Raw genomic sequence first — 23720 nt, 5'->3', positions numbered from 1 at the left:
TGTTTAAAGACACATTCCATAAACACAGACAAGTGGAAAGTAATTGTGTTATTACTATCATTGTTCATGACATTGATAGTCAAAACTTTTGGGCTTTACACAGTTCCTGCACACTGTTGTAGATTATTTATACATGTAAAAATTTAAAAAAGATTATTTTGCTATAGTCTCCAGTGTACTTGGCTTGAGAAATGACATGTAAACATTTTTATAGCACAGCAAAATACATACATTTATGAATATATCCATTCATTTGCTGGAAAAAAGGAAAAGCTAAAAAATGGTTGAACAATTCTACTGATTAAAAATGCTATGATTGTGTGATAAACACAAATATACCAAGTTAAACTGCTTATTTTTCAGAATGCAATCAAGAGTATCTAAGACACCACATGAAGCTGCAAGAACAATTTTTTCTGTTTTACAACACCACCAGTACTGGCACCCGGCTAATGAACAGCCATTACAACTTGGTCCATTTTTCTTTGTGGAATGCCTTAACATGTGACATACAACTCAGTTTGGCCTCACAACACACTAGTAAGTCTCAGTTAAAACATTTAAAATCTTCTGAAAACAAACATGGTGGTATGTGATACAGTACATTTTTAATTAAGCAGATGCTTTTCTCCAGAGTGACATACATCTCAAAAGATGAAAAATGGATTTTAGTTATTTCTACAGTCCAAAAAATTTGCTATAATGTAATTTGATCCCATGTTGTAAACACCAGATACAGGGACAGACCTCTTATTGTACCATCTTAACAAAGACATTCAATATTGATTTACAAAGTACAGTGTATGTACATTAGCTATTAGTAGTATTTTCTCTTTTGCATAGGATAAAAAGAGGAATGCTTCTCAGAAATCTGCCTAAAGATAGTGATGCAAAAAAAGATAACATTCACAATCATTGCTGAAAAACCTACAGTGAAGTAAATCCTGTCTGGAGCAACCCATAAGATTCTACTGGCACCCTGGTACCAGAAAGTTGTTCCTTCGGCAATCTCTGGAATCTTTGGCCAAAAAAGTATGTAAAATTAATTCTATGAGAGAAATAAATATAAAGTTGTACTAAAATATTTAAATATATACAAAACATAAATCTTTTCAGTCTGTGCATTTAAAAATAAATGTACTAAAAGGCGGGAAGAAACATGAGACTGAAAATACGAATTCAAGCCACATTAGGAGGAAAATCCCAGATGCAAATGTGAAGATGTAAAGCCTTGTTCTTTGTTCTTTATCATCTTAAACCTGCTGACTAAAAGAACATTTACCCTCACCACATGACAGCCCTAAGCAAGTATATTGTGAGCAACAATGTGAGAGTCTTTCCTTTCTTTAGTTTGTACAGTTGAATGTTTAGATTGTGCAAAATAAAAAATATCTTAGTCTGACAAGCATCCACTGCCTGTTGCTTCCTGCATCATTCAGACTGTCAATCTTATGAATAGCTCTCGTTCTCGTTCCATGTTGTCATCCATTGCTTTTTCTCAAGACTGTCGAATTTTGCTTTCCCGTCTTTAAACTGACGTTCCTCTTTCTTTATCCGTATGGCATGGTATCTTGGGACGCTGTCATCGTACTTTGAGCGTTTGAAGAATCCACACTGAGGAAAAGGGAAAAAAAAAAAAAAAAAAAGTTTACAAAACTCTTAAATACTTGTGTATTTCAATTAAACATTTACAATTCAAGTGTGGGAACAAGAAGGGAAGAACCTGAAGGAAACAGCTGGAAGGAATCTCTGTAAGCATGCTTGGGAAAAGGATAAATAAACAAACAAACAGCAAAAATATCCAGGCAGCCTGGCAAAGCAGTAACCTACAAGAACAAGTCATAGTTAAAAACAACAAAAGTTAGAGAGAAATTGCACACTAAAATTTTGCAGAAGTCTGATGCATACCGAGTTGGAAAGCCGGAAGCTGCAATGTTAAAAAGGTTTAATGCTTACAAGCAATGTCCATATACAGCTTAATTACAGTTAATCCCAAACCAGATTTTTAGAGCAGTCATTGCAGAATTGAACAAAGATTTTTAGAGTACATTCTCATGTATATGAACATTTTATTAGCACAGTCCATTGGAAAACATATAGCAAGGAAGCATTGCCTTAAACGGAACAGAATTAGTTATTAGAACTTGTGCTCCACGTGGACTCTCTGCGTGTGATTTTTACCAGGACACCAAGTGTAGAAGGCACTATGCCTCTGTTGTGAGTTTCTCTTTGTCAGACGGCTGAACATGGATCTCAGCTCTGTGATACGCCGCATCAAATTCATCTTTTTTGGCCCTCTTGAAGAAGCCGCACTAGAAGGAAGCGAGTTGGTGGGTCACTGTGAATACACTTGGGCGCAATTCATGCGATTGAACACCACTGTCCCTTGGGACTTCTTCAAATGTGGTTGGTTATTGTAACACAAATTAAGGCACATTTTACCCACCCAGAAAATAAATGTTTCCTTTTTTTGGTACATTAACGTACATATCTTTGTAATAAATTCACATCAGTGACATTATAATCATTCCTGTGGGAAACAGTACGATTAGATACATAATCAGACCAAATACACAAACTACAGCAAAGACAATCACTGTTCTCGCTGTTTACCTTCCAGAGCAGAAACACCAGAAGTGCCAGCATGAGGATACCAGCCAGAATGGCCACAAGGATTATCCACCAGGGAACACCACCATACTGAGCCACTGTCTTCTCTGGAAACACTGTTACTCTTACCTAGACAACAACATATATTTGGCATTAACGTTTACTCTGCAATTCTAATAGAGTAACAACAATCATAATTACAAGCGCTTTAAAGCAAACTGGTGCAGATTACAACAAAGAATCCGTCGTATTGCTGGAAATCTGCTAAAGCAGAAACCAGAGGCCCTTCACAAGACAGTGGCGACTTACCTGGGTCTCAGCATTCTTTAGAAGCATGTTCTTGGCTGAGGCATCTAAGGTTAGTGAGGCTTTCACCAAGATGTCAAGGTAGCTAAAAGAAACATAGTCCTAAAGGGTGCCAAGAGAGAAGAACCAACCAGTATAAGTGTGCTTAACAATTTTAAATGAAACATTTAATACTGTACAGAGAAAAAGATAAAAAGAGTTCTACTTTTGTCTCAAACTTCAGTGATGTATTCAGAAGGTGCCCATAGGAAACTCTCTCATTCACTTGCTCTTCGGGATATTCAAAGACATTTTTCAAAAAACATTTTCTATTAAATGATTTCATATTTTATTAATTATAGAATTATCCAAAATTTCTGTATGTAGTGGAATGAAAATGACCTGCATTTACCCCCTGTGCAGACAGATGGCAGTAAAGTATTGTGGCAGCTGGTACCATAGTGGCTAGAGCTGCTGCCTTTGAACCCAAAGGTTGCAGTTCAAATCCTGGTTCTAACTGTAGTACCCTGGAATAAGGTATTAACCTTACACTGCTCCAGTAAAATTTTCCAGCTCTATTAATGGTAGATCTAATAATTGTAGATAGCTTAAGACAGTAAATTGCTATGTTTAGAAAAGTACCAGCTAAATGAAGATATGTAAATAATCCAAAACTTAATAGGAGTGTGGTACTACCTTAACTGAAATTCCACATCAATTTTTACAGCTTGTGTTACCTTCGGGACCTAATGAAAACCGAAAGTGACTATAAAATGTATATGCTTATTGGATTAACTTGGTGAACCAATGGGATTGATTAGGAGTTCGCAGAAACAAGATTTTCACTTATGCTAATGTTTGTTTAAATTTAGTTTGACAGTAAATAATATTTAAAAGTCTAGCTGAGCAATTTTATTTATTATAAATCTATAAAAGATATTTAGAAAACCTAACCAGTCAGTAAATCAGGGACACCTCCAACTGCTACTCATTAATTATGACTAGAGTTGTGAGCAAAAGCACCAAAAACAGCCTTCCAGTCCCAGGGGCCAGTATGTACAGTAAGTGTTAAATTGTTTAAAAATGCTCTGCTGGATACATTCGAAGACATTATGTTTGAAACTAAAAATATGACAACTCACACACACACACACACACACACACACACACACACACACACTTTCGGAACCGCTTGTCCCATACAGGGTCGCGGGGAACCGGAGCCTACCCGGCAACACAGGGCGTAAGGCCGGGTGGGGACACACCCAGGACGGGACGCCAGTCCATCACAAGGCACCCCAAGTGGGACTTGAACCCCAGACCCACTGGAGAGCAGGACCCGGTCCAACCCACTGCGCCACCGCGCCGCCCCAAATACGAAAACTACGACAGATAAATTAAGATTTCAGAAGAACACACCAATTACATGCAGAAATCTGGCTTTTTACATGTAATTAATAATGGTATCTAAAACCATGAGTGAATCGGAAGCCACAGAAATAGCACGTGCAGCCTCTGATGCCTGAGAAAATGTCATACCTCAAGGAAGGTGCTGTTCCAGAGCCGAGACCGCAGAACGATGACTGCGTTACTGTCCAAGCCCTGTAGGGGGCATTTTATTTCCACACATCTTGCCCCATTGTTACAGGACTGCAGGAAAAGAAAAAAAAAAAAAAAAAAAACTATCATTTCAAATGACCATGAGGACTCTTTTTTTTTTTTTTTTTTTTTAATTTATTATGCAAAATCTCATAGTTAAAAGCACACAGCCTGAAGCGTCAAGGACAGCAGTAACTCGATTTACCAGAGTTTTGTACTTTCTTTTGTCTGTTGAAAGAGAAGGTTTCCTTTGTTGCGAACCTTTTTCTTCTTCTGCTTCACGTTTTCGTCTAGACATGCTGGACTCCTGAAGCAAAAATACTCAGTAATTAAGAGCTGAACATAAACCATTTCCTTGAGAAAACCCAAGCCCATGGCAGACAAACAGGCAGACAACAGTTAACCAAGTGGTGTAATTAGAACCACCGCTCCACGAGCCAAACATTCATTATTCAGTTCTCTTTTTTCTCTGTATTTTAACATCAAGAATTGGTGATATGTAAGCAGCGGTACCTTGATGTGCTGCACTGAGCCGATTTCACTTTCTGGGTAGCAGGGGATTTCTTCCAAGCCACTGGTGCTGATGCGCACCAGGTACAGCAACCATTTTCCAACAGCGTTCTCCTTGGGCCACTGGATATTCAAGGAGGCTGTGCCAAATGACTTTAGTGGCTTGCCCAGATTGATTATCTAAGTCAACAAAAATTAGCATTTCATCAAAAAAACTGAATCACATTTGCATTAATTTATCAAAAATGTAACATACAGTTTTTTCCCCTTCAAAGTGTCATTATGCTCGTCAAGCACAGAACACATGTACTGCTTGGATTTCAAAAGGCAGTTACCCTGAATTCATAATTTATCAAACTCCCAATCTCCTCCTCAGACTTCATGGCACTTTCTCCTTTCACATCCCCTCCAAAGAAGACCTGGGAGGGTTTGGCTACCCTGAGGAGAGTCAAACACCTTTTTAAGATGATCTGTAATGCAAAAGTATAGAAAAGCCAAGTTTCTACAGCATATGGAATCTGGTCTGAAAATGAAGGTGTCAGATATTCCTACCCTGTGACTGACAGCAGCAGCTCAATTACTACTTTAGCTTTCGCTTTCACCAGACTCAAGTTCTCCTGCTCACTGGTCCTATCAGACAAAAAAAAAAAAAAAAAAACTCGCCATTAAAGAAAATTTGAATTTACATTTATTTCCAACATATACGAGATTATCTTTTCTATGAACACAATTCACAGCCTATGTTACACACCAGCTAGATCTAAAGAAAGAAAAACTCACGTTTCGAGCTGAAGGCCAATGTCAACCTCTGTTGTATTCAGAGAAATGCCAGCAGTGCTCAATATTATGTAGAAGGTAGTCTGAAAAGGAACTGCCATGTCAAATTTACTCCTAGGTAGTAAAAATAAAAACAGAACTATAAAGAAAACACAAAGACTTGCCTCCGAGTTTCTTTTGAATGGATTTCCCAGATCGCAGTCTGCCTGTGATCCGTTTTGATTGGCAACACAGATCACATGTTTGTCCTACAAAGGGACAAGTGAGCACATTTACAGCACATGACCAACAGCAGGTTGAAAGGTGCCAAGTTATTGCATACAGGCTGGAACACCAGACTCACTCCAGTCTTCAGAAAGCGAAATGCTGAGAAGGACAGGGAACTGGGGAACTGCGCCACAAGTCTGGCCTCGTGAGCATCATCTCCGTTCATGTTCTTCACAGTCACTTCCAAAGCAATGTCCTTTTGGTCACTAAGCGATATCACTGGCATCCCATTCTCACTGCAAACAAAGTCAGTGCCATCTCCTGAGCTGGATATATTTATTGTTTCTTGGCTTCCCTGAGACAGTATAAAGTTTTACTTATTGACAAGTACCATTTTACTCATACGGTACAATTAATCTGTTCAAGGGTTCTGCAGCAGGGCTCCTACTGAGACACAAATAACCGACCTACAGCTTACTATCCTCTGTCCTTAACCACTAAGCAACATGTTGCCCTTCTTCAGATGTACAAAACAAATCAGACTGTGTTGTAAGTAAAAATACATCGTTTAGATGAGACATTTACCTTGGTAAAGCTGGAAAAACATCTTGGTTGGGTTCCCTGTAGCAGAACTTGTACTCCACCTCCAAGTTACTTTGGCAGATATTGTCAATTCCACACCCTTCTTTCAAAAAGTTGACCTGTGAAAGAGTTCACAACCTTAACCCGCTTAAAGGTTAATTTAACCGGAAAATATCAACAGATTTTAACTATAGGAAACACTAAGTGCTCTGTATGTGGCAATAATCTTTTACCATCTATAAACAATAAGTGAAAATATACTCATACGGCTTTTAGACTAAAATGAATGCCCAAGGGAAAGAGAGCTACAACCTGTTGTCATGGTTACCTCAGTGCCGACCTTGTTGGGCTGGTTAGAGTTAAGAATGGGAACCAGATCAGGAAGGGAGCTCTGCCTCTTCTTGCGCCTAGTGCCTTGGATGGACACTGACAATTCCACAGGAATGCTGCGCAGCTTGTCTTTGATATTGTCCTGAATAACAGCAGGAAAAAAATGGTTAAAAATGTCATGGATGAGAATATTTCCAAAACAAAGGTGGAATTGAGAGCACCTGAAGTCGAAGCTGGGCAGTGGTGCACAATTTCTTGTTCGGTCGCTGAAGCTCCAGGGTTCCACTGGACTGGAAGTCCTGATCGGTGCGTGACTTCGTTAGGAACGTTACCCTAGAGGGCATGCCCAGCTTCCTCCGCTCAGATTCTGCCTCCAACAAGTAAGCAATGGCTATTGAGGAAAAAAAACAAACCCATCAGCACCTCGATTCATCCAGTCAGGCGTTCACTGATACAACAAGGTCAACAATTCACTTACTTAGTTTAGGACTGTAGGATTTGGAATTTTCTGTATATGTGAAACACGCTTCTACAGTCAGGCTATTAAAAAGACAAAAAATTTACAAAAATATACAATTAGCATCGACAAAAACAATAATTCAATTCAATTTGTTTTATAGAGCACTCTTCTCCCGAAGTGACACAGAGCGTTTTAACACAGGCATAAGGCAAGAAAAACAAATACAACATCAGTAACAATTAAAACAAATGAATATTAAGCAACTGAGATCTTTACAGTCACATTCTGAGCATATCTGAGAAATGGTGTAATTGCAACATCTTACCATATATTGTTCCCACATGTTTTCTTTGTCAAGTCAATTTGCTTAGGTATAATCTTTACATCCTTCTTGATACTAATAACTGGTCTTGACCTGTAAGATCAACAACTGTCATGAATTGGTTCAAACAAGCATGGTGAATCATATTAAATGACTTTTTTTTTTTTTTTTTTAAAATGTACTTTACCTATACACAAACACTGCATCAGAAAGAGACCCAACAGCAAGGTCAGGATAGGAGTTTCTGTCCAGATCCATGTTTCCCGACAAAGAATATCCAAATAGCTTGATATTAAGATCTACTCCTTTAAGGATCTGAAATGAATTTGAACAACAATAAGAGTTCACACAATATTTTACAGTGGACTCCTTGTCACACACATGGTAATGTTGAATGTAAACACTGAGCATATCATCTTCCCATTTATGTCACTGATTTAGTTAAGTGCAATAATGCCATGAAATTCTGCTACTCCATTAGTTCTAGTCCTACATGCTGTGAAGGCATAGTTCCAAGTTCAATTTCAGCTACCTGTGCTGGTTTTGTGAGAATTCCGCTGACAGAACCATGGTAAATATACACTCTTCCTGCTCCACCCTCATCGTAGGGTGCGCCGACAGCAATGTCTGTCAAAGACATACAGCTTGTGTTGTGACGTAGCTCATTTCCAATCATTCTGAAAGCGCCAATCTGCCCTGCGTTTACAACTGAGTGAAGGAAACCCAAGAGTCCCACCACTGAACGAGTCCTGGTTGATATCGCCGATGTTCTCCACCGCCAGTCCAAACATAGAGTCTTTGGAGCCATTGAGCTGGATGGGGTTTACCTGGTCCCATTTTCCCATTTGGTTGATGTAGACGTACACTGCCCCCCCAATCTCCCCATCTTTCAAAAAAAACTGAGGGGCTCCCACCACAATATCCTGCCACCTGCAAAACAAGTTCAATCCAGTATTTAGTAAGGTTTAAGAAAAACCTGTTACATTGTTCCTAAAATCTAGAAATCACTACAGTCTCTGGAGTCCCTGTCAGTAGTAAATACATGCCTGCTTTTAAGCACACCCTAGTATCCGCAGCAGCTGCACACTGCAATCCATGTCATTGAAGTGAGAAGCTGTAAATCAGCAGGGTAAGTGGCCAGTGAAGCTGTAGAAACACAAATCGTGGACCACAAACCCGTCTTTGTTGAGGTCGACCACTGCTACATCATAGCCAAAGGAGGACGCGAGCCCTGGTCCTTCGAGGATGTACTCTGCAGACAGCATGTTGGATACTGTCACCTCTTTCTTGAACAGGACCACGGCACCACTGTGATTGGCTCTGGGGGCCCCAGACACTACGGTCAGCTGACCCTTCTTTGTGATGTTGTATCCCGTGTCCAGAGAGAAACCTACCAGATGTAGTCAGAGAATTCAGATTAATGTCTGATGATGTGAAATAGAAATACAGACTGATTTAATGACAATGATCACTTCAGTGGATGTGGTGAAAACTAAAAACAGGGGCAAAACAGTTATGCATCTTAACAAGGAACTGATGAATGCTGTCAAAAAAAAAAAAAAAAGTTTACCAGTAAATTTTAAATGTTTAAATCATCCACACGTACAATACCACACAGAGCATGCATATGGAGCATATAGCAGGCACTCAAATTACGATCAGTAGATTTCTGGCCAGTCAGAACAGAGTACGCTGAAGTACACGAGTACTGAAGAACACAAACACAGTGATAATACAAGAAACATGGACTGCATTCAAATGTAGATGAGCCAGGTGCCAATGGGGGGAAACTGCATACCTTTAAAATATCCAGTGCTCCAAATGTGATTTTGTTTTTTTCTCAAGACACAGCTAACAGGATTTATTGCTATGTTATCATGTAATTTTTTTTTGATTAAAATAAAACACTAGCATAGTAACTCTACACAGGGCATGGCTTATCTAAAGGGTGAAAAATTACATGGGTTTTGAAAGAATATGTGAGTCTCTCACACCCTGTGGCTGACAGCACTTGGTCAGTGAGCAGAAAAAACAGAACTAGGGGAGTTAAAGACAGGCAGTTTTACTCACCACCTTCAGCACGAGGCCTAAATAAAGAACCACACGTGAGAACTATCACAGGAAGGATATGGGTTGGGACATGGATTCTGGACACCTGTGACATCACAAACCTAAATAGCTATTGGCCACCACATCTAGAGCTTTCTCCAAGTTAACCTGCAGAGGATAGGACTTGTACACAAACTGATCAGGGCTGGCATCGGACAGAGTCGTCATAAACAGCACACCTGGACACACAAGACACAGTTCCTGCTGTAAAGAGACAGACAGACAGAACGAAAGCAGGGGCAGGGTAGTTTTGAGCAAGAGCTTCACCTTCCTCATGAGCTGTCCTCTGCTTTAGGCACAGACCTACCTAAGTAACTGTTAGCAGGAACTGGCACTAGATCAGGATTCAACTGACTTTCATCCCCGACTTCATACGGGCCATCATCATAAATTCCTTGGTCCAACAGAGTGTTGTTCTTTTGCTCTATTCGCACAATGCCTGGAGCAGTGAAAATGGATGATGGAGATGGTTATGGTTATGGCAGTGGAAGGTACTAACATAAGAAAATGATGACCAGATGGCCAAGTGACACAAAACAATGTTCGACCCCAAATGCATGAAGAAACTAAACGATTTAGAATGATGTAACATATAACATAGAACATAAATAACACATATACAGTAAGTGTCTGAAATGATACCATCAAAAAGCTGCAAATACTAACAGGTAAATCTTAAGGCATGAGTGTCCACTAATCTTACAAAACTATATTGTGAAATGGCTATTAATCATGTCTGTATTTATTGCATACTGTCTGTACCTATGGTGCGAGTCTATTTATTGCCACTTGTTGGCTGTCTGTGTTTACTACCATCATGATTCATAGGAGACATGCAAGTGCGAGTTTCACTGTGTGCTATGCACGCATGCCGCATACATATAACAAAAAATAACTTTAGAAACTATGCATGGGTTTATGATTTGTAGAAGCAATGTGAATCATGACAATGTGAATGAGAAATGCTTTCCTGAACACTAGACAGCATAACTTTAAAACCCCTCGGATGTCACAATCTAAATTATAATATTCTAATTTGGTTCATTTTTATACAGTGTTCTTCTCAACAAGATGACACAGAGTGCTGAATAGTTATTTAATTAGGTAATGCACAGTTATATTCACATATCTGTGCTAAAAAGATATAGTAATGTGTTGCCAACGAGTCACTGCTGGACAGCAATACCTTTCCAGTTGTAGGCACCAGGAGCTCCAAACACCACATAATGGTAATCCTTGGTGAAGGTGGCTGAAAGGCCCTGCTGGCAGGACCCAAAGCGCTCATGACCCCGCGCTCGTCCTTCACAGAACTTCCAGTTGCCCCCATCCTCATCAGACAAGGCGTCGATGCTCAAGTCCTCACTGAGGACGTAGCAGCGGCCTGTGATGTCCCGGGACTCCTGGGGCGTGTTTACAAAAAGCCGCCTCTGGTAGCGATGTGCGCAGGTCTGCAGCAACCAGCCGGTGTAGTGGAATAGAAGCAATGGAGATGAGGAATAGTCCAAAGAACAACCTCTCCCAGTCTCAGATTTCTCCCCAGAGATAAAAGTTTTTCAGTCACTTCTCACCACAATCTTGCCTCCTGGTCCCTGACTGTCCACCGTCACACCCATCCACTGGTCCTCTTTGTACTCAGATTTCATATCCACTGTTTTCATTCATCAGTGATGAAGATGAGTTATAAATAAAATAAAGGTTTTCTTATTAACAACAAGCAGTCATTTCGATCAAGAGATTCAGGGAACAACTGACATATTCAATATCAATTCATGACCTCCATGAGAATAACTGTTTTATCACTGAACATGGTGTTTATCCTGACGCGCTTCAGAAAGCCAAGCTATATAAACAAATTTATGTTTTTAAGATAGCAAGCAAAACAACAACAATAATAATAAATTTTATGTTATAGAATACTATTGAAAGCAGCTTGCACTTTAAATCTATCCAATTTCAATAACCAGCTGTCCTGAGGAGGGTCATAGTGATCCAGAGCCGATCCCAGAAGCACTGGGCACAAGGGGCACACCGTGGACAGGACACCAGCCCATCACAGGTTAGCTAATCACACACAGTTACTCACCCAACCACACACTAAGGGCAATTTATAGGTATCAGTTCACCTGAACTGCATGCCACTGGACTGTAGGAGGAAACCACAGAACCCAGAGGAAACCCATGCAGATACAGGGATAACACGCAAATTCAACACAGACTGAGCGGGGATCGAACCCACATTCTTTCACACCAAACAGGCGCTCTTAGGCAGCAGCACTACTCGATGCATCACTGTTGTATTTCACAGTAAAAAAAATAAGCCTATATAGGGTACACTTAAAAAAAATTCACAATGCAAAACACGATAAAAACTAAGTATTCTCACAATAGTTAAATATATGATTACGTAAGACTGTAAGAGGAACAAGCACACTAAGGCAGGCCATAGATGGCCATATATGACTTGGAAAAGCAGAAACTGCATTGAAGTTTAACAAACTAGGTTTACTTGAGAGTCACATTTCTGCAGCTATGTGGCTTTCTCTTAATGTAATGCATAAATTGTACTTTTCCTGAGATGTACAGTATGTCGCTTTGGACAAAAGCATCTGCTAAATGAATAAATGTAAATGTAAATGAAGGAATGCTCACCTTCATTGTCAAAAACAATGCGCTTGCAGTCATTGGACAGGGCAGTGATTTCACAGCTGTAGAGGCCTCCTGTTATGTTGGCTCCCTGATTGGACAAGGCCTTGGCACGAGGAGCTCCAATGAGCAGCCTGGAAAAGGAATTGATTAGGTTTCAAACCAGTCACATCACTGTACTACTAACAACATTTGAAAAAGCGTCAGTCTATGCCCAGCGCCTCGATACAGTCATTTTACTGATGCAAGCCACAGTGGCATCAATGCCAGATTTTCAGAACAGTGTTGTATATACATGAAGGAACATATTTAAGTTTAACAGACACAAAAAAAAAAAAACAAAACAAACTACATTTAAAGATACGAGAGCACTGACATAATTAAAGTGACATGAGGGCATTGACAAATTGTATACTGGGAAGTGTGTGTGAATACAAAATATCAATGACACTATAATGAGAGCCTGAAATTTGTGAAACGTGTGTGGTGAAGATAACACTGGATTTCAATATTTAATTATGTAACATTTAGAGCAAAGATTGGGGAACACACTGGAGCCAAGCGAAAAACCTTTTCATTTTTTGAGACCCGAAAAAGGGTCCCAACATGTTTTTCAGCAAGCTCAAATGTGCTCTCCCATCTTTGCTCTAAAAATTACATACAACTGGGGGATTTGAGCACCCAGGGTCTTTATTCTGTATTTCATCTTTATCCTATTTCATCTACAGTTGAGCACATCTTCCATTTTTTCAGTACTAAATATGACAAACCTCAGGCAAAACACACACACAGACCTGTCAGCTTACAACAACTGAAGGACTCGGGCCATATCACACTTAACAGTGATAATTATTGCAATGTCATAAATAATGCACTGGATTCCAGCTAAAAAGTTATTTTTTGACAAAACCCCAAAGCACGGGTACCTTTTTTCGAATACTTTCATGACATTCGTTTGAACCATGAAAGGAGAATGCTTGCCCTTGGGGGTGAAATTCAAAGAAAACCAGGTCGCTGTACCGCACTGATATGCCAGCTTCATTTGATTCGGCGGTGTGAAAGAGCTCTTTTTTGCGTTTGAATTGGCTGCTTCAGCGATAACATTCATGCTGGCACTCCAAAGAGCTTGGCACACAAGCTCCCTTTGTGGGCCTGGACAAGAGGGCCTCTTTCCGTGGAAAGTTGCTGCCATACAGCACCCGTACGCTGTTCTTCAGTGGGCTGAGGACTGCAGAGCAGACACATAGGACCAGGCCAAAAGCGTTCAATGTCACAGGCGCAGGAGGGGGCCTGGGCACGTAGGACCTGTTGCTTACTACAAAGGAACAAGCCCTTCAGATCACTTAATCATACAATGACAGACACCACTCTAAAAATGGAAAAAGTGTGACAGCCCCCTTCATGAGGCAATAATGATTACAAAATTATTATAATACTTTCATTACATGTTGGGAAAGTTATAAACTGCTACTGTGCCAACAGAATAATAAGGCTATATCCTATGTTTCTAAATTGACTATGAGAGAGGAGAAATGACTTGCACAACACTGAAGACCTAAGTGTACTGACAAGTGCTAGATGCCACGAAATGGTATATATCACTCAACTATCATTATTATATTTGCAAATAAATTTAACAGCCCTTTCTATCCCACCCATTCCCTTTATAGGAGCTATGATTAACAGATTTAAAAAAAGATAGATAACAATGCTTACAGAATCATGGTACATTAGATACAATTTGACATTTCCCAGAACAAGACAACACCTTTCATTAGTAAGATTCACATCTTTTATTTTTTCAATACATGTGTCTACCTTTATTTTTGATGACAGACTCAATCCTCCTCTCCTGTGAACATGAGAATTTTCTCAATTTTTGACCTACGGGCTGTCTCTGTCTGCATGTCTATATGGAAAAGAATTGCGAGAGGAACTGAAAAATCTGACTGAGACTTCACAAAGATGGATACAGGAAGATCGGCAGCCAACTAAAAATCAGTTGAAACACAGTTGCAGCAGTAATCAGGAGGTACAGAACGAGCCATAGTACCACTAATCAGAGCCGCGGTAGCCGTCCTCCTAAAATGACGCCAAGGACGGTGTGCTACTTGCCCGTCTGTTTTTTCAGAGCTAGACTGTGCAAGTGCTTCAAATTTGGCATGGGGTTGTCAGTGGAAATCAGAGTTTCTGTGACAGCTCAGACAGTGCAAAGGACATTGTATAACGTCAACCTCTATGGACGGCATCCTACAAAAACTCTTGCTTGCACTTCGGCGCAAAACTGCAAGATTAAACTTTGCCGAAGAACATAAGCTCATAACTGTCTGGTTTGGCTCGGCTACCAAATCGGACAGGATTAGGCTGCAAAGGGCAGTCAAGACAGCTGAGAGGATCATTGGTGCACCCCTTCCTACCCTTCAGGTCTTGCACAAGACCAGAACGAGGAAGCGGGCGAGCAAAATAATCACGGATCCCACACAACGCGGGCACAAACTCTTCACACTCTTCCCCTCTGGAAGGTGTTACAGAGCACTGTCCACAAGAACAGTTTTTTTTTCCCCCTCAGGAACAGTTACACTCCTCTATAGGTCTCCTATCAGTACAATATATCCCATCACTTTTGTAATTTACTTTTTTTGTATTTATTCCATTTACTCTGTAAATATGCTATTTATTTATTTATTCTGTGTCAGCTGTCTGTCTTGTCTTATTGTCTGTAATACTGAAAGCACCAAAGCAAATTCCTTGTGTGCATCAGCACACGTGGCAAATAAAACCTCATTCTGATTCTAAGAAGCCTGATGAATACTGGGAGCACATTCTTTGGTCAGATGAGACCAAGACAAATTTGTTTGGGGTCCAGCATGTTTGGAGTGAACCTGACCAGGACTACCACAGTGAATGCATAGTCCTGACAGTGAAGCACGGAGGTGGGAGTGTGATGATATGGGGCTGCATGAGTGCAAAAGGTGCTGGGGAGATGACGTAGATGGCACCACGAATGCCTGTGAATATACCAAAATACTGGCCGATAAGATGACTCCCAGCGTCCAGAAGCTTGGCCGAAGAGGAATATTCCAGCGTGATAATGATCCAAAGCACACCGCCAAAAATCACACAAGAGTTTCTAAAGAAGAAAAAACTGAAAAATATGACCCAGCCAAGTATGTTGCCTGCCTTGAATTGAAAAGAACACCTTTGGGGTATTTTAAAGACAAAGGTAGAGCAACACAACCCCTCAAGCAAAGAGCATCCGAAAAAAAATTGTCTGTGAAGAATGGCTGAACATCCCTACAGAAATTTGTGCAATGCTGGTATCCTCCATGCCGAGGAGAATTGAGTGTCATCAAAAATAAAGGTGGACACGGGAAATAAAGGATTTGAACCTCAGTAATGAAAGGTGTACTGACTTTTGTTGCACTGAGTTTCTACTGTGGGGCCTGTATTTTTAATATAGTAAATCTAAGCTGTTAGTTTTTAATTTTACATAAGAGCAAATACCCTACTGTTCAACTTAGAAATAATGCAGTTATTGAGAGGTGATACAATTTTGAATCTGACATTTAAGTGATATTGCACAGGGGTGTACTCACTTCTGTTGTATACTGTAAACATCTCTAGAACTATCACTCAAATACAGATTAAAGCTGAAACATGGAAATGTTTCAAAGAAATTAATCACTTCATCATAACACCTACAAATTTTGGAACAGCCAAGGCATTTACATATTTCCTTTAACATGACAGCCCATCAGATCAAACTGTTTGCTGGTTCAACTATTTACAGAACATGTCCAAGAAACAGAAAGCCTTTGGAGTGGCATCTTGTTATTTAAAATGTTATTTAAAAAGAACATCTGCAAAATGGTCATTTCAATGTGCACTGAAGCATGCATCCTTCTTTTCGTATTTCAGTATCTTAATTTCGACAACCTTGCTGTAAACCTGCTATTAATCCTTGGATAAAAAAAGTTTCAAGCAAGCATTTATTACCCCAGGGCTCTGCAGGGGTAGGATGGCCACAGAATGCCAAAAGATAACCCCCCCCCCCCATCTTCGCTCTCCCTCCTTGCAAACCCATTTACAGTGTAGGTTTAGCACAGCAGTATTTGAAAACACTCATTCCCAGGCTTTGTGTACTATATTGATCTTCTAGCATTTAGTGGCAATGTCTTTTAACCCTACTTTCAAAGGGCAGCTAATGTCCCATTTACCCTCCTTGTACAGAAGCACTCTGAAATTATTCAGAAGAAGCAGTAACAGTAATTATAGCTTTTCTGAAAAAAAATCAGTTTCCCTCAATTAAAGCTAGACATCAACTATTACTGTTCAATTTAACATTTAAATCATCAAATGTAGCACTGATTTTTTTTTTTTTGCAAGGACCATGCATATTCTCCTGAGATATAGCCATTCATTTTTTTTTCCCCACTCTAGTGGACACACATATTTAAGTGTTTCCTCCAATCCGTACATGGTGCAACACTGAGTACTAATGCACTTTATAAAGAACTTTCCATTTTAACTGATATCACATGGTGTTGTGCATACTGAAAAGGGAAAAGAAAAAATTCCGAAGAGCTCTAGCATTACAGTTCTGTTCACGAGTTAAGATCCTAAACATAGCTTTGCAACAGCAGTTGTAGAATTTAGGAAGTGAACGTGAAGAAGCTTTGCCGTGTGCGTGCCACAGTGACAGAAACAAACCTTTCATTATGGAGAGAGAAAACCCATCTTTCTTGTCTATAGTCACTCTGCTGCAAAAGCTGCTTTCCTGTGGAAATCTATTCAGTCAATTTATCTGAGCTTGGTCAACAAATCCGTGGGCCCTGTTGACCCCTGAGGATAAAGAGTCAACACACATAAAACCAAATGAGTACTGTTTGTCCAAGATGAAAGTAAGACATGAATACGTTTAGGGCCTGATCACTTCCTCTGTAAGACTTGGCTACCTTCTGCAATCATGTGTCCACCCAAGACCACCACTCCAGAGCCTTTGATAAGGCCATCATTACATTATAGATACAGAAACACTACTTCACTGTGATTTTTCACTACCCAGGACACTAATTAATGTTATTCAGTCCTGCAAAATCAGACCATGCTCAAAATAGCTCTCTCTGGGTTCTCTCCACAACTCCAGTATGAACCTTTCTAAACACGTATCTATTAAAACAAATGGTCTGTCCAGCTAAAACTGAATCCTGTCTTGTGAAAAGACCAAACTTTCACAACTCAAGACTGAAAAACGTCATGGGTTTGTGCACAGTATATCTGAATATTGCTGTTTGAAAGGGACTGCATTCCAATGTGGTACTGACAAATCACAAGAAATTCCAAGATGTTAACTAAGATGATGGAATCATGCCTAATGAATTTAGCTGAGTGGATTTTTGCAAACAGGTTGCTTCAAAGCTTCACAGAGACACAGAGCACGAAAAACAGAAAGCACATTTCATAATTAAGAAATGCATGTCATGAAATAAGTAAAGAAAATTACTTACTTACTTACTTACTTACTTACACACACACACACACACACACACACACACACACACACACACACACACAGAAACCGCTTGTCCCAAGCAGGGTCGCGGTGAACCGGATTCTAACCCAGCAACACAGGGCGTAAGGCTGGAGGGGTCACACCCAGGACAGGACACCAGTCCATCACAAGGCACCCCAAGCAGGACTCAAACCCCAGACCCATCGGACAGCAGGACCTGCTGCGCCACTGCGCCCCCTTTAAAAAAAATGTGAGTGTAATTTAATCATTTTAAATGGGTAATATACTACATGTAATCAGTCCTTGGTATAAAAGTTATGGACATTATTCACACACACACACACACACACACACACATTTTCAGAACCGCTTGTCCCATATGGGGTCACGGGGAACCGGAGCCTACCCGGCAACACATGGCGTAAGGCCGGAGGGGGAAGGGGACACACCCAGGACGGGACGCCAGTCCGTCGCAAGGCACCCCAAGCGGGACTCGAACCCCAGACCCACCGGAGAGCAGGACCGTGGTCCAACCCACTGCGCCACCGCACCCCCCTCCGGGACATTATTCAATAAATTTTAATTTTAGATCTGTCTTGAAATAACCAACAACCCCAGTAACAAAAGCTGCTTATTGGGGAAAGTTATTCAATTAAGTGATTTAAGTACTCGGTCACAATAAACACAAGCACACATTATAGTCCGTCAAGGCCGGGACTGAAAACCAAGGTTTTACATATCAACAGAGAGGTATTTTCAAGCAGCATAACTGCATAATTACTTCATCAACCAAAGTCAAAGCAGAAGTAACCTGAAAAAGTTCAAACAGTAGTCCCAGTCAGCCGCACTTCGTCTAGAGAAGTAAACACCGGCAGCGTTGTGCCATTATCACTCGGCTATCCTCAACAAAGTTCATTGGAAAAGGGCACGATGGAGTACCATACAGTCGTGCAAAGCAGACAGTGCTTGTCACGGGCATTCAGAGTCAGAGGTCATATCCCAGGTGAGCACTCACCTGGCAACTACCAGCAACAACAGCAGCAAAGTACAAGAGAGACAACGACGTGCTCCAGATTACTCAGTGACTTGCAGTGAATCACAGGCCGGATGGGCACTGGCTGTGCCCCTCCCCCACCACCCCCACCACCCCCAGATGTGCCCTGCTTGTCTGTGACCGTGCATTCAGGGAACCCTTGCAGCTGTTATGCTGGGCTAACAGTTCAGCACAGTGCAAACACAGGCAACCTGCAGCTGGAGAGAGACCTTCAGGGTGAGCTTGGCTTATCACTGGTGGCTTTGCTGAAGGGCTTTCATGGTTATGCTAATGTGCAGCTTCAAGAGATCAAAGAAAATCAACCAAAAGTCTACATTTCATTGACTGTGACCACTCATAAAATGAAAAAGCAGGAGAGAGAGCACCCTTAATATCGAACTACATATCTTGAACTTTTTTTTTTTTTTTTTTTTTTAGTTATCCTTCCTTGCCAAATGCTTGAAGACCTTACTGTGATGCCAGCTGTGCCAACAACAGGTGAGGAAAATCATCTAATTACCATCACGTAGGTCTTCTCCCGCAAAAAGTTCTCTTCTGTCTGATCAGCTCCTACAACTATTTATGGCAAAATAATCTTCAGTTATTCTTCTCATAAAAAATTTTATGAAATTTAGAGGACTTACTGACAAAAAGGACTGGTCTCAAGGTACCTAAGGCATCTTACACCTTCTACTGTACCCACAGGCTACACGTTTCTCCAATGGACCCAAAAAGAAGGTTTTGTACACCCCACCACAGGAAGTAGTGCACTTGGCAGTTCCATCCTGGTTAATGTCCACCAGAGTAGGTCAAAGAGAACGCACAGGTGATTATTAACTATGCCTGAAACAATGTGTCACTACTTTCACTTGGTTTTTTCAGCATTTCCAGGTCAGTAAACAGTGAATCACTTTCCCATGTTTCCATGAGCATTCCATTTAAGAAGGTTATAGGACACTAAATTGTTTACCTAATTTCGAGCTCAGGTAGCCTGCTATCTCTAATTTATCTTTTAAAAGTATCCTAATGTCACATTACGTTCCAGAATTTCCGAAGCACCCAAGGCAAAATTCAAAGAAATAGACTGTTTAATTAAAGGCTTTTGCTATCCTAGTCTTTAAATCACATCTTAATTATGTTTTCAAACTGAAGTTCTGTGATATTCTCAAGCTTCATGGTTACTAGATGGAAAACATTTCACAATTCATAAACTTTTTTGAAGAAAAAAAGTAACTAATAGGTTTTACCAAGTGTTAGGTTATGTACATTAAATTTACTATGTAGCCAAATACATTTTTTCTGACCTTTAAAGGCAGGAATAGTCAGCGTCTCAATGCAATAACTGAAGGGTGTTGTTTAATTCAGTGCAAGGCAAGATCACCTTACCTCCCGTTTTTTCTCTTTTCCCTACTTCTAGCAAGTGGAGGTTCCGCCACCATTGCTGTAAAATTCCAGAATAATTCAAAGAGCTGCACATCTTTTTCACAGCACACCTTTGTGAACAAATTAGCCAGAAATACTCGATCCTCTGTGGACCACAGCATTTGCCAAGGGTCTTGACAAAGTGGTAACGTAATACTTTGTCCTCTTTATCTGCTTTCAACGGCATGAACAAGTTTCAACAACGAACTGTATGAAAGCGTTGTAGTCTCATTTCTCTGGAAAAAGGGAGAAAAAAACCTACACTAAGAAATCTTGGCGAGTTCAGAATGCCGACAAAAGTTCCACACAGACCAGCACTATGAACCTGCAATGTGCAGCCTCCTTGTGCACCATCTGGCCGCGACCAACTAAAATCTGCCCCTTGACATTAAAGTGATGTTTTGTCTTTAGGATACTGACATTCTCTAGACACCTCAGACCCCCTACAGTTGAGAGAATCCACCTGTGGCTCAGAGACACCGTAGTGTGACAAAGCACTGCTTTCATTGCCTGGGCTATTTCTCCAAAAGCAAAGAGCAAGTTGCGTGGCATGGCGGCACAGCGAGTAGCACTGCTGCCTTAGAGTGGGTGGGTGGTGCAGGAGGAGGTGGGTTCAATCCCTGCTCAGTCTGTGTGCAGTTTGCATGTTCTCCCCATGTCTGTGTGGGTTTCCTCTGAGTGCTCTGGTTTCCTCCCACACTCCAAAGACATGCTGTTCAGGTTCCCCCATAGTGTGTGAGTGGCAGAGAGAGTGTGTTTCACTGATGTATGGATGAGTGACCCTTTGTAAGTAGTGTATCCAGCAAGTCACCTTGGTGAAGAAGGTTTGTGGGCTGATAACACTACACGGTGTTTGTTGGAAGTCGCTTTGGAGAAAAGTGTCTGCTAAATAAATAAACGTAATGTGTGAAAACTAGAGTTTCCTGCTCAGGATGATGATGTAAGAAACCTAGCCCCTGTGAAGGATGCTACATCCCTTTTCTGACAATAGTCATTCTAAACACCAGCTAATTCTATATACACTACTGAGAGACCAACTGCGCGTCTCTTCGAACCGGCGCTGAGGGATTTCCTCTGAGGTTGGACAGGACATACATCTGCATCGCGGCCATACAACGTGTTTTCGAAGCATACGCAGCTGCGTGAACGGAAAGCCACCGTGTGCCGTCTGAAGAACCCCCCCTCCTTACACTCACACACTAAACCAGTTAGTCACAGACACCAAAGCCTCCCTCTCCCAGTACTGTGCAAACACAGAAAACTCTCCTTTCAGACTGATTTATTTCAAACTAAATTTTCAAAATAAGAGCCAGCATCAAGGATAAAGGTCATATAGATTTTTAACTCCTGAACTCAGCTCCTGGAAGTCATAAAAGCACACTAAACTTTTGCAGCTCATTATAAAGGGGGGGGGGGGGCACTGCTGTAATTATGCGCAAGCACTTGCAGCTGCATCACATGAAGCAACTGAAAAGGTGGGACCATGGAGAGCTTTGGGCAAGAAGGTTCAGGACATCAGTGCCGCCGCAGCCAAATGTCGGGATTGTACACCCCCCCGTGTTTGTCTATAACTTCATTAAGTACACCTGCAGTTATATTTTGTTCCCCTACTGACAAGTTCATACCCCACTGGACTGCAGCCCGTCTGCATCGCGAAGGATGGAAAAGGGCCGCACTGATGATGAAGGCACGCCGATTAAAGATCAGCATTCATACTGCACAAATCAATCACTTGAACTTCTGTTCCCACACTGAGTTTTAAATATGCAGTGCGGAGGCCATGAATGATGAAGGGGGGGGGGTTGGTTGGAAGGCCCAGCTTCGAGGCAGGTGCAATGAATGAAGTCAGACTTTGTAAGAAGTCGAGGGATTTCTTAACAGCAGTGAACAACGCAGGTGTGAAACCTGGGTTCAATTTCGCTATAAAACGGCAGCAAGGCGCTCATCAATCAATCGAGCGCAGTCACGAGCCACATCCGATCCCGAGTCGCGCGGCCCTCGGCTCGTCGCAACTCAAAAAAAAAAAAAAAAAAAAAAAAAAAAATGGCGCGCGAGAAAAAGGAGTTGGAGGCACATTCATTGCCCCGAGGCCGTTCCGAGGAGCTCGTCAAAAGGGCACGGGGAGCACAATGACTTCACCCCTTCCCACGCGTGACCCGCGCTCCCGCGAGATGCATATCAATACGTTATTGTTGCACTTGATGCTCGCGCTCAGCATTCCCGAAAGTTCACCTCGAGACGCCGCGAGGGGGGGGGGAGCGCCGCCGGGGGTCTCCAACAATGTCACAGCTGCCGAAGAAGCAGCTCGTTTCACTAACTGCTGCTGCTGGCATGATGAATTCTGAGGTTCGCGTAAACCGCGCCTTCGCGTTCCGTCTCGGGGAGCACTGACGGAGCAGAGACTGCGCCGTCAAAAAAAAAATTGTGAACTTGATTATGAAGTTAATAAAGGACACGAAACCTGATTTCCGCTAAATATACATGAAGGAAAAAAAGTCTAATCTATTTTAGTTATAAAAAAGGGAGGAGGAAAAAGAGCTAGTTAATGTTGAGTTATGTTAACACTGACTAGACGAGAGTGTACGCCGGTGGAGTTCGAAAAGAACCTGTCGCCGTGTCGTCTCGCATGATCGTGATGGCAAACCTGTTACTGCCGGAGCTCGAACAGCGCAGGAGGAAACGAAAACCACAAAGTCTTGAACAGCAAAGTCTTGACAAAAACTAAGCCGAAGGTTACTTACATTCTTCTGTCAGCCGGCTTCAGTTGCCTGTGCAAGGCGACAGAAAAGCCGAACAAAGTGCCGGCTTCTCCGTCCTTCCTGAGGACATTGTGGGCATCAAGGTTAAAGGCTGAGATGCGTGTGAATTGAGTTAGACACAAGATCCCGGTAAAAATCGCTTTCCACGGAAGGGTCATGTCGTTGAACATGTGCTCAGTCGGTCGTTTCTGCCCCTTTTGATGCGGCTTTCCCTGCGAACAGCGTGACTGCTCTGGCAGATGTGGTAGAGAGCGCGAGTCTGTCTGGCAGACCCCCCCCCCCACCGTGTTACGTCACCAGTCGGCGCGCGCTGTAGCCGCGGCCTGATCACAGGACTGCTTCTGCACCGAGTTCTCAACATTCTCTCTTAACACCGTTACTACTTACCTTTGCTTAGCTGACTCCTTTTTCAAAAAGTGACTTGCAGTTTTACGTAGTCAAAATTACATTGATTTAACCATTTTACACAGCAGGTTTTCCCACTGCATTCATTCAGGGTAGGTACCATGATCTAGGGTGCTACAGCAGCAAAAAGATTCAAACCAGCACCCTTCACTGAA

General features: G+C 41.5%; 1 protein-coding gene across 7 annotated transcripts; it reads right to left on the bottom strand.

The window, feature by feature from the left end:
* Window positions 1-1082: 1082 nt before the first annotated feature.
* Window positions 1083-23422, bottom strand: itga6a (integrin, alpha 6a). Of its 7 annotated transcripts, none has more exons than XM_018729583.1 (26): window positions 23143-23422; window positions 12441-12568; window positions 11360-11439; window positions 10978-11239; window positions 10099-10230; window positions 8859-9072; window positions 8419-8612; window positions 8215-8309; window positions 7870-7997; window positions 7686-7775; window positions 7379-7440; window positions 7122-7291; window positions 6899-7042; window positions 6574-6689; window positions 6125-6284; window positions 5946-6029; window positions 5785-5864; window positions 5557-5634; window positions 5340-5442; window positions 5008-5184; window positions 4700-4801; window positions 4435-4545; window positions 2920-3018; window positions 2614-2739; window positions 2182-2312; window positions 1538-1614 (listed from the first exon to the last, which is right to left on the bottom strand). In XM_018729583.1, the coding sequence occupies exons 1-25, from the start codon at window positions 23328-23330 to the stop codon at window positions 2205-2207; spliced, it is 3231 nt and encodes a 1076-aa protein (XP_018585099.1). In that variant the 5' UTR covers window positions 23331-23422; the 3' UTR covers window positions 1538-1614; window positions 2182-2204. The 7 variants fall into 7 exon arrangements, with proteins under 7 accessions (XP_018585098.1, XP_018585096.1, XP_018585100.1 ...); XM_018729586.1 differs by lacking the exon at window positions 10099-10230 and adding an exon at window positions 9854-9970; XM_018729582.2 differs by lacking the exon at window positions 2182-2312 and having other exon boundaries at window positions 1083-1614.
* Window positions 23423-23720: the final 298 nt, after the last annotated feature.

This window comes from Scleropages formosus, chromosome 12, assembly GCF_900964775.1.
Source record: "Scleropages formosus chromosome 12, fSclFor1.1, whole genome shotgun sequence".
Taxonomy (NCBI): domain Eukaryota; kingdom Metazoa; phylum Chordata; class Actinopteri; order Osteoglossiformes; family Osteoglossidae; genus Scleropages; species Scleropages formosus.
This window is presented reverse-complemented; position numbering and strand designations above follow the sequence as displayed.